The 12,034-nt window shown below is 42.1% G+C and overlaps 1 protein-coding gene across 4 annotated transcripts; it reads left to right on the forward strand.

The window, feature by feature from the left end:
• The first annotated feature begins 3,377 nt into the window (after positions 1-3,377).
• Positions 3,378-11,831, forward strand: LOC148032749 (uncharacterized). Of its 4 annotated transcripts, none has more exons than XM_087683417.1 (3): positions 3,378-5,439; positions 5,604-5,703; positions 11,067-11,831. In XM_087683417.1, the coding sequence occupies exon 1, from the start codon at positions 3,797-3,799 to the stop codon at positions 5,204-5,206; it is 1,410 nt and encodes a 469-aa protein (XP_087539543.1). In that variant the 5' UTR covers positions 3,378-3,796; the 3' UTR covers positions 5,207-5,439; positions 5,604-5,703; positions 11,067-11,831. The 4 variants fall into 4 exon arrangements, with proteins under 4 accessions (XP_087539543.1, XP_087539542.1, XP_087539544.1 ...); XM_087683416.1 differs by having other exon boundaries at positions 5,604-5,851; positions 11,067-11,827; XM_087683418.1 differs by lacking the exon at positions 11,067-11,831 and adding an exon at positions 6,307-6,709.
• Positions 11,832-12,034: the final 203 nt, after the last annotated feature.

The raw sequence follows: 12,034 nt of genomic DNA on the forward strand, positions 1-12,034 counted from the left end.
CCCCAAGAGTAACTTCTTAAGTAAACTATGTAAGGATTGTGGCAATTAGTAGTGCTCAAATGTTGCATATCGTAGTTAATATCTTTAGTATGTTTCCATTAGTAATACCTAGCATTGTATAAAATAGCAATTTATATTTAGCTTTGCAATTCTATATGTTAGAGATATCAATAGAAAATGATTCCAAAATTGGATAGGGTGTAACCTTTGGTCCTTATTTTTCTCTTCTAATGGTAATAAAACTACATTATTTTACCACTGCTCTTTCTATGAGTGAATTCATTTTTTTCCTTACTTGATACATTTATTTGTTGATGATTAAGTTGTGAGGATAGATGTCCATAATTAATTTGTGATCTAATTTGAGATTGGGCATGATGCTACTATCTAAATATGATGGATAATGGTGGAATTGACTATCTTTTAGCACCTTATTTTTTGCTATCGAAACATATTTATAGGCCAAAAATTAAAGCCCTAGCTTTCTCTCTTGTATATTGACTCCATATATATAGCTCAAGAAACGTCTAAACCTCTATTATTGATACATCGAATATGAAAATGGCATATGCATATATATCCTCTTATGGTGTTAGAATATTGATAACTAAAGCATACTTTGCTTTGATCATATTGTACAAATTCACAATTTCTTTTGTACATGTTAATTAACCTAATGCTTTAATATCGTGACGGCTATATCACATAGCAACTAAGGTCACTTCCTTTTCAAAGAGAGAGTTATACTACAAAAGTATAGATATAAATATGAAAAAATATATTCAAGTATCAATCATTATATTCTTTAGAAATCTAGTCCCACGTCAACCTGGTCTCTATGGGCTCCCAACTAGTGCCCGAACTGGTTGGGAGCAATTTCCATGGTGGGAGCAAGTCTAAAGAAGATAGAATAAACTCAAAATGCATGACTACTTAAGCTTGTAGATTGCAAGGGATTTTATTTTCCTTGGAGGATGATGATGTGATTGTGGAAGTATTAGAGGAGGCCATTCCTAGGCCTCTCTTGAGGGGAAGCAAGAGTGAGCGAACATTTCTAGATGTACGAGGTCTCTCTTAAAAAGTGGTGGTAATTGGATGTGAGATCATGCAGTGATTGAAGCAGTGCTTGTGAAAAATTGTTTTCTGAACTCTCGGGGAAGTTACTATATGTATATCCTCTACATCACATGCATTCAAGGCCTATTTATAAATATCCTTATCTGTCAATTTTTCTTGAATAAAGCATAACCCTTTTCTATTCAATCTATGAATAACCCCTTTATATTACTCCCTTCTGTATGTAAAAAATGTATAAACATGGTATTTTAAAAACACCTTATTTTGAACCCACGTGATGCACACATATATTCATGAGTAACTTACCCGAGTCTGAACTGATAAAAATAAAGGCAAGTTCCCAAATTAATTGATCTTGATGTTCAAAATCCATTTGAAAATCTAAATTTATAACTAGAATGCTTGAAACATTTGCAAATATTTTTAATGGCATTATGAAATCCCAACTAGTATTTTAGATTTCTAGCTTGTATAAATACACCAAAATGCCACTTTTGTCAACATTGGATGGAAGATGCCACATGTCCTTTACATTGAATGGAACCTAAGAAAAATGTTTGAGGGCTCCAATGTGACTCTTTACTTCACTTATCTTTGGCTTAGGGACCTGTTCCCACCACAAAAATGATTCCAGATCAACTTGAGCACTGGTTGGGAGCCCATAAAGATTGGTTTTCTTATACAAAGTGCTTTGCAAGAAATAAATATATGGTGTCCAAACCTTTTCCGTTGTGCCAACTAATAGAAAAATGCCTCACAAAGCAAAAAAATCTTCATAGGTGCAAGCTGATGACAAATGTTTTTGGGTAATGCCTTCATCTTTGGCTTGGAAAAGTTCAAGGTTGAACTTTTGATTGTGAACTCAAAAGCATGTGAACTAGTAAGTTCAGTAGGGAGTGCGCAACTTGGTTGTGAATCTTGGTGTGGTGGGGAGAGGTCCTTGGGTGTGTCAATGTAAAACCTTGGCGCCCTTATGTACCCCTAATAAAGTCACAATATTATAATGATCCTAGAAGGATAGAGTGCCTTGAGCTGATAGAGTACAATTGCAACTTCTTTTGTTAGTTTGACTACTTTTCACCAGAAAAGAAATCACTCATGTTGACATCGAGTAGGGTTCATGAAAAAAACTTTAAGGAAGAGGAAGTAAACCCTTATCATCATCATCATCTGAGAATGAAGTAGCCTTTATTGAGATGGTATTTTATACATAAATTAAATAAATATAATGATATTTTGAGAAAAATTGAATGGGAGTTAGTTTCTTCTTCCAAAACTTTGAGAAAGAAACAAAATCTAGGTTGAAGTGAACATGTCTTTTTTCAAGCCTCAACAATGGACAATGGAACTCAAGAGCTGGAAGGGGATTCAAGGAATCCATGGAAACGTTTAGATGGAAGGTATAGCAGAGTGAATTCGTCCTAAGGTGGCACAACATTTGAGGCTACAGTATTATTCTCTTTGTTTTGGCTCTTTGTCCCCCCCCCCCCCCCCCCCCCGCTCCCCTCAATTCTCTTGCACACACACAGTGCAAGGCCACTTTGCTTCCCTCATGAAGGTGCTTCACGCCTACTGTGAAGAGACCTAGAGTTCCCTTGAATGCGAAGTGCGCAAGGAACACCAGTTCTCTTTGTTTTGGCTCTCTCTCTCTCTCTCTTCCCCATTCACACACATGCACACACACATGCTCACTCTCACACACACACTCACGGGTCACGCGCGCGCACACACGCACACACACACTCACACATTCTCTCTAGATTGTCTCGTTGCGTTCCAGCTTCCACGTGAACGTCTCTGTGCTGACAAGTTAGAACGGTGGTAGTAATGGCCGGCTATTGATCTGCACGGAGACGGCCCATAAGAATGGGCCCTTACCTGGCTCCTTACATGCCATTGCGTGATTGGTCGGGGGACCTTTCTACGGCAAGGACCGTTGTACCGACAGATTTTTCTCACCAGATCTGGGGTGGCCGCGGGGATCTCCTTTCATTAGAAAAAGGCAGGAATGTTATTATTGGTAAATTTGCGTCCTTGTAATAATATGAGATTATATTTTAAAAAAGGTTGCCAATTTTGAACCCGGGGCATTGGTGGCTGCATGTACGACGTGTCAATTGGCTTCCCATCTTGAGGCCACGGGGGGGCGAGGTGGAAAAAGTGGCCGTTTGGGAATGTGTGTGGGGAGGGTGATATGGCAGCCGATGATTGGCCGAGGAGTAGCAGAGGTCTGGAAAGCCTCTCGATTGGTGGATTCGCTCTGGGTTTGCAATAATAAACCCCCTCCGCCTCTCTCTCTCTGTCTCATCATCAGCTGCACAACACACTCTATACTATATAGAGTCTACACTGTAGAGAGAGAGAGAGAGAGAGAGATTTTGATCCATTGATTCCACACTTGATGCATGATACAATTCACATTGGACAGGCACAACAGGGATCGTCTGGACTCTGAGTGAGAGAGAGAGAGAGAGAGAGAGAGAGAGAGTGTGTGTGTGTGTGGTTCCATAAATTCCTCGCATTTTTGCACGAGAGCGAGACACTGCGCAGTCCGAGTGTCCATACCTGCCCCGAATTCTGCTGCCGTATCTTAGGGGCTCCTCTCACTCTCCATCCTCGAAGCGTCTAGTCTCAGAACAGACCCACACAAGTCGCGACAGGAATACATAGATCGAGAGGACGGCTGACCCTCCCGCAGCCTCTGCCCGTGCCCCTCTGCATGACATCCCTTTTCACCCCCAGGATCCTCCCTCTCTCATCCTCTTCCCCCCCTGCACCAGCCATGGCGGCGGCTGGTGACGATCCCCGCATCGATGACTGGGACTCTGACCTCCCTTCTCCTGATGAGCTCACCCCTCTCTCGCAGTCATTGATCCCCCCGGAGCTCGCTTCCGCTTTCAAAATCGGTCCTTCGTCGGCTTCTTCTCTCCTCCCGTACATGGAAGCCTTGGCCTTCCACAGCTGCAACGCCATCGCTGTGCCTTCTCCCAGTCCAGAACCTGAGAAATCTTTGGATGATCAGATTGACAGCGGAAAAAGCGCAGTTGCAGGCGAGATCGGACCTGCAGAGGGGCTTAAAGGCAGTAATAATCCGTCTCGGCCGATGCTTTTAACATCCGAGACATCTAGTGGGCATGTATCGAGTTCGGCCATGGAGAAGGGTTTTATTGAAGGCCTGCCAGGCATGGATTCAACATCAATCTCGCCCTCGCCCTTTCCATGTAATACCAGGGAGAGGCTGGTCTCTGGAATGAGCTTACCAGGAGAAATATGCAGCAATTATATTAACAGAGATTTAGGGTTGACAGTGATGCGATCTCAGAGCAGCGGGGGTGCTGCTATCAGTGGGGGTGGTGGCAGCCGCAGTGGCAGTGGGGGGGATATCTTCAGCATGCAGGGGGATGCAGCAGATCTGGATTCTTCCTCCATCAATGTGTTAGAGGAGAGCCCATCTTCCTGCAAGGAAGACTTGCACGGACAGGCGCAGGCAGGGAGTGGTGCAAGAACCCTCAAGAAGCCGCGATTGGTGTGGACGCCGCAGTTGCACAAGCGCTTTGTAGATGCTGTCGCACACCTGGGCATAAAAAATGCAGTTCCTAAGACCATCATGCAGCTTATGAACGTGCAGGGACTCACTAGAGAGAACGTGGCTAGCCATCTTCAGAAATATCGCCTGTACCTCAAGCGGATGCACGGTCTGTCGAATGGGGAGAGCATGGGTGCTGCTGGGGGCCCTTTCTCACCTGAGAGCCATCTCTTTACTTCAACACCAGTTCCCCCAAGCTTGGCAAACCCCACCCACTTCCTCCTAAACAGCAATGCCAACAGCAGCATTTCATTTGCAGACAGCTCGCCTCCCATTTCTGCATCTTCTTTGGCTCCTTTACTTCCTGGCAATCATAGCTCCAACCCTAGCTTGCCCCCAGGTCTCCATATTATGAACCCCCCTTCTTTCCCTGCCTCAGGCTTGGGCTTTGACCCTCGATCCTTTGGGGTGCCATCATCATCATTAGCTACTGCTACCGATACGTTGCACAGATCGTTAAATCATGCATTGCATCAGTCTACTGCCCCTTCCTCTTCTGATGATGGAAGAGTGCTTACCCTCTTCCCTACAAGTACGAAATAGAGCCTCCATGTTGCATGGTTCATGAAGGATGGCAATTTTTCCACAACACAGTGGGTAGTCTGTTCTACCAGCATCATGGAAGCCTGTCCTACCATTGATCAATATCATGGGACGTTCGTTTGGGCACCTGCACCACACTGCAGCATACATGAATATATCAGTCAAGCGGAAAAAAATCGAGAGGCTTTGTTTATTAGCGCCTGATCTTGTCAAGCTGCTCCCTGCATCTTCAGGTACAAATTAATCAGTCTATTTCATATCTACTTGTCCTTGTTTTAGATTATGTCCAGGAGTTTTGAATCTTAACAAGTGACGATGATTGCCACAAGCAAAACTTTCAAAGGGAGTTGGCTAACCGACCGGTAATATCTGGTTCTCCTGGTGATTTGTATTGCAGGAGCTGTACCAGTTGAGTTGAAAATGTTGGAACAAATATTGGAAGGTCCTTTGCATTCTTTGCCCTTAAATTTAGAAGTCGATACCAGCATACAATCATGGTGAGGCTCAGGTCAATGCTCTTCACATTCTCATCTCTGATATCAGCCGCGCAAACATGGGACTTTCAATCACAAGTTCTTCACTTCAAAGCTACTTGAGTATATCACATGGAGTTTCTGTTGCTTTCAGTTGCACCCAGTCTTACAGGTAGCTGCATGTTGGAAACCAAACATAATTGTGGTTGGGATTGTAAGGGGACATTTTGTTAAGATAATCATAATTTGCCAAAAGGAGATGATCATACTAAGGGAACTGCAGGCATGCTTTTGAAGTACTTGGTGCTTTCTTATCAGGGCTTTCCCAAATTGGGACTGTATTTTCTGTTGTCAATGTTGAGAGTGGCATAGAAAATGATAGATTGGTGATTTATAGTTACATATATGCTTCCACATATGACATATAGTTTAACATATGCTTCCACATATGATATATGATATATGGTTACATAGATGGTGATTTATAGCTACACACATGCTACCACATATGACACAGTTTAACATATGCTTCCACATATGATATATGGTTACATAGATTGGCTTGCCTCTATTGAACACCTATGTCTTGTTTCCTTACACCTCATTTCTTTGCATGTGTTTCTTCAGCTCTTCTCCTCCGCTTGTTAACATCGCGGATATTCTCGGTTCTTACGGCAGGCTATACTTGGTGTGGTTGTATGGTGGTACTAGAAGCATGTGGACTCAATTAGAGTTCAGGCCTTGTATCCTGTATCTCCTTCTTGTATTATCCCTTTCACTTCACCTATCCTCGCTGCCTTGAGCTTGTGTACATTCTCTCTTTACCAGATTTCATTCTTTGCTTGTAGTTATTCAACTCCCCTTGTCCTCTTGTCAGGTCCTTGATAAATTGACCTTAGAGTAGGCAGTACAAGTGCGATTGGGCACATTTTGGGGCTTTGTTAGGGGCAGCCCATCACCTTTAAGCTTGGAAGCCTTGGACAACTGTGCATTCTAGGTTTTTCTTCATATCAAGCGATCAATTAGTCATTGTGGCGCTGACGTTCTGGTCCCACGGGTCCGCACGCGAAACCCGCACAAGAAACATGGCCCGCGTGCACCCAACACCGTGTCGCGTCTTGGAACACGCAGCAGAAGCCAACTCGCAAGACGTGTCAAGGCGACACGCCGTCGCGTCACAGCATGACCCCGTCGCATCGCGTCGCGTCATGTCACGTCACGTCACGTCACGGGCCGTTATGCCCCATGATATCCCTTCCGCATCGCGGTTTGCTCACAACCCGCGTAACGCATTTTTCTAACTCGCACAGGGGTAACTTGGCGCTTGGAGTCGTTGGATCGCGCCACGGAAGAGTTCCGGGCTCACAAGGATCCATACTCAAACCATCTTGGAACATGGCGCCACGGGGGCGACATGGTTCATAACCCACCTTTCCTCATAAGAAGTCATGGCAACTCAAACTCGGAACAGGGGGCCTGGCTATGAGGGAAGGGAGTGTGAGGCTTGGGCAACCCATGTCTCCCCACCTCCATCATGTAGGCCGTGCCTCGTGGAGCAACCATCGTTTTAGCCTCCCGGCGTGCAGGGTTCTCATTTTGAGGGAGGCAGCCGGGCCCCTGTTCCGAGTTTAAGTTGCCATGACTTCTTATGAGGAAAGGTGGGTTATGAACCGTGTCGCCCCGTGGTGTCGTGTTCCAAGATGGTTGAGTATGGATCCTTGTGAGCCCAGAACTCTTCCGTGGTGCGATCCGGCGACTCCAAGCGCCAAGTTACCCTTGTGCGAGTTAGAAAAACGCGTTACGCGTGTTTTGAGCAAACCGCGACGCGGGAGGGATATCATGGGGCGTAACAGCCCATGACGTGACGTGACGCGATGCGACGGGGTCATGCTGTGATGCGATGGCATGTCGCCTTGACATGTCTTGTGAGTTGGCTTTTGCTGCGTATTCCGAGACGCGACGCGGTGCTGGGTGTGCGCGGGCCATGTTTCTTGTGCGGGTTTCGCATGCGAACCCGTGGGACCAGAATGTCAGCGCCACAGTCACTCTTAGATTGTTATAGAATTAGTAGGCTGAATCATGTCTATGTTGAGGACTTCCTTGTACTGTGCTTAGGAGAAAAGTATGCATTTAGTATGCAGAATTATTTTTGAATAGCAAACACTACGTAATTTAGTGTGCCAAAGTTATGTAAGGTGTCCCATTCAATGAAAGGTACCTGTAAGACCTATCTTAATATCTTTAAAAGTATGTGGGGAGGAATTTATAAATCTCTCTTAGATGCAAGTGCTATATAGGGATTTTATGAACTAACCCCTTGCCTTGCCTTGGAAGGCATTTGAATACCTCTTAGATGCAAGTGCTATTTAGGGGCTCCATGCGCTACCCCCTTCCCCTTACCAATCTAGAATAGGGAGTTGAGTGCCGTAGGTACACCAAATGTACAGGGGTCTCCTGGATATGCCCAGGAGCATGGTCGCAGGTGGGAGAGGACACATCTTAGGGTTACCCTAGAGGGGTATGGATACCTTGTAGATGATAGGACATGAGCCATCATTATGAATGATGAGGGGAGGAGGGTGATGAATCATATGAGAGAGTTATGTCAATAAGTTTTTCGGCACAACGTCTTGGATCATTGGAAGCGGTCCATCAAGAGATGAATCTAAGCAAAGCCGCCTAGCACTCTCATGGAATGTTACGGGGTTTGTCACCTAGGGTTTCCCAAGTTCGCCTTGCAATGGAATGTTCACGACCAAACCCACTAGGATTGACCTAAAATTTGGGTTCTTGGTGGTCTAGGTCTCCTGATAGCATTCTAGCATCGGGGTATTGGACATCCTACTTTACGTAGAGATATCCAAGCCAAAGCTGACCCATATCGCACTTGGTTCAAAAAGAATGGGAAACGAGAGTGATGCGTTGCTCAACCTCTCTGCCTGTAGGGCATAGTCCCATTCCAGTCCCCTAAAACGACATGAATCGAGGTTCTAACCTAAAAGGCATTTCAATGGATTGCACATCATTGCTTGACTTGCGATGTAGAAAAACAAAGTGGAGCAAAAGGCAACATTACATGCTAGCTAATTAACTAAAGAGAAGAAAGGAATATAGTAAATATGAAATGAATAAAAGAAAAAAAGGATACAAGGAGCATGATTTTTTGTGATTTAAAAAGAAACTAGGACATTGATGAATGTGTATGGAGCTAACTTGGATGATGGGGCTCTTGATCATTCTTAGTTACTTAGGGGTGGGTGAGTCACTTTTGCCAAGAGGCTTGAAAAGTTGAATCTTCATGATATTTAGTTACTTTGGGGATGAATCACTTTAAGAAAGAGCTTTGAAAAATCTTTGCATCATGTCCATTCATGCATTCCCTTTTAAGCCTTCGTCCTCATTTTTTTGCATTATAATAGGCAAGACATGTAAGTTAAGGGCGATGGTGAGGATTTAGAAGTTTTTATAGCGTGCATATATTGACTTGGTATTGTAAATTAGAGTTTAACTTCCATTGAATGTATTTTTAGATTAGCTTCTACGAGTTAATAGATTCTAGGAAAATCTCTCAATTTTATGTCTTAACAATTGTTTGGGTTAATGCATCGTCTTCATACATGCTAGCTTTCATTGTGGTTGAAGTGTTAAAATGGTGATGTTAACAGCTAACTTCTATATGTTAGATTGAGAGTAGAAACTTGACCTATATGCTATATTGAAATGCAAAATTTTAATCTAGTAAGGACTAATTTTCACTAGTTCACGTTATCAATAGAGAGTCATTTGCACACTTGTTAGACTCGGACTAGCCATTTGAGGGCAATTTGGTGCAATGCCAATTTTCTTCTGATTGTTATGGTGCATAAATTTTCCAATGCTATAATGAAGTTTGATTTGGTGTATCAAAGTGTTATAGTGTGATCCTATTTAATGTATTGCAAAATGAGAACTACAAGTTGTCAAGTCTTGTAGTAAAACAATTTGGCCTTGTACAACACAGAGTTTTTGGATGTGTTCAAAAACATTTTGAAATGTATATATTTTTTGAGTATTTCTCACCCATAAAGAACTATGAATTAAAACATAAATTTTGTCCCAAAGGAATGAATATGTATAATTGTTTGGACACAAAAGTGATTCAAGAAATGTTGCATCTTTTTTTGTTTTTTTAAAATATGTGAACTTGTACTAAAGAAAAGGGCAAGTTTCTTAGGAGCAAGCTCAAAATGTGGAAAAAGAGGGTAAGAAGAGTGGATTGCTATCCTAGAGTGAACAAGCAATAAATTTCCTATTAAGTACAAGTTGGCAAAGCTTTTTAAGAAATCACCCATCTACGTGCAATGTAAAAGAGAATTTGAAAGGACATCCCATTTGTTAGCTCAGGCAAGCTAAGTAGGTGTGAAATAAGGTAAATAAGTGGACGCATGCAGTTGGTTGGGATGTAAATATGATGTAGAAGGTGGCCCTCTTTGGTGACAGTGCAAGATTAAGGAGTGATGTTACAATCTTTAATCAAGAGTTGCTAAAGCTTTGGAATCTATTGAGAAGTGTGACAATAGATTGGATATGGAGAGGAAGAAATGAATTTTTTTTTGCAAGGGTCTCAAATTGGAAGCAATTGATGGAAGACTAGTTGTCGTTCATAGTTATCATCTTGTTCTCCCTTAGGTGCTTGAAGAAGAAGGATCACACCTTTAAGGTGGTGCTTGCATGTACGAAAAAGGTTTCTTGCATAAGAACCTAGCTAGTATTGTTGGCTTGCCTAGGAGTTCAAGTTTTGAATATGATTACTTTTATTATTTTTTCGGGTTCTACAAAAAAGTATGACTTGGGCACATCAACATTAGTCTTAGAGGTGAATTTCAAAGGTATATAATGTTTTTAATGTTATATCCTATGCTCTTTTATGTTTTCACCCCCCATGCATGGTAGGATCATAGCTAATCTTTGACACTTGTTTTGGCATTGCTTATGAAAATGTGTGCTTTGGATCCTACAAGACTTTTAAAAGAATATTACACATTGTTTGCTTGTTCTTGAATGTTTTTAAGTTAAGTGTCTCAAAAAAGAATGCATTGAGTTTATCACATTGTCAAAAAATCTTGTGGCATGCTCATCTTTGACACTTGTTTTGGCATTGCTTATGAAAATGTGTGCTTTGAATCCTACAAGACTTTCAAAATAATATTACACATTGTTTGCTTGTTCTTGACTGTTTTTAAGTTAAGTGTCTCAAAAAAGAAGGTATTGAGTTTATCACATTGTCCAAATATCTAGTGGCATGTTCATGTTCAATCTTTTTAATGGTCTTTTTATGAGTTAATATGTACTAGAGTTGTATTTTATGTGGGCCTAACCCTTGTTTTTCATGCTATCTTCCATACTAGGATATCTTTGCTATGGAGATGAAACCATGGCATCATGAGGCCTTCATTGACAAGGATGATAATGTGCAAGCAGTGGAGTATGGGTGAGAAGAAGGTAGAAGCGTGCTCTTGAAGTTGCACACCCAAGAATGAGCTTTCATACCAAAGGAATGAAGTTGAAGCTTTTGAACCCCTAAAATAATCCAAAACAATAGTTTAATATCCTTCCAAAAGAGATCACTTGGGAGCCTCTCAAGGAGGAAACTAGCATTGCCCTTGGATATTAAGAAAGTGAAAGGAGTAACTTCTCAAACCCTCTATGATAATATAATATAGTCCCATTCAGTTTCTCGTAAAATAATGATGGTTTGGGTTCTTATTGTATAGATGATCATGGTCAATCAATCATAGTCACAAATAATAACGTAGAAAGCCACTTGACTAGTGAGATTTCTTCTCCATAGGATGGGGTCATTAGGGCCTCCATCTACCCTTTTTTCCACTCCATGTATTCGATACACTAGTTATATAAGCATTTTTAGATACCACACTATTTTGACACACAGAAACACTTCTTAGGTTTGTTATAAAATCCTTTAGGCTCATCACATTGATCAATTAATAATGCATATATATCAATTCCCTAGTAATAAGTGACTTTCATTGGTGTATTCTCAAAAACTCTATCCATTGATAGCTTGATTCACATCAATGACATGTTCTTATTTCCATTGGACTTCTAGTCCCAATGGTTGGGTATGCCCCAAGAGAACCACATGCCCCAATCTAGGTAGTTGGCAAGCCAATGAGTTGGTGTGTTGCCCTCTTGAGATCCAACACTCAACCCTTCCACTCCTTACAGTGACTTCAAACATTAGAGTCAACACCTAGATCATGCTTACAAAACAAAACATCTATATTTCATTCATCTCCTCCAACTAGCTACTTGGTTTACTCCACGAACAACTACCATCCACCTCACTAGTAGC

This window comes from Lygodium microphyllum, chromosome 8 (assembly GCF_053477565.2).
Source record: "Lygodium microphyllum isolate KBCC chromosome 8, Lygodium_microphyllum_v1.1.10, whole genome shotgun sequence".
NCBI classification, from domain to species: domain Eukaryota; kingdom Viridiplantae; phylum Streptophyta; class Polypodiopsida; order Schizaeales; family Lygodiaceae; genus Lygodium; species Lygodium microphyllum.

Coding starts and splice junctions, on each gene's coding strand:
- LOC148032749 (XM_087683417.1), top strand. CDS start 3,797: ATGACATCCCTTTTCACCCCCAGGATCCTCCCTCTCTCATCCTCTTCC.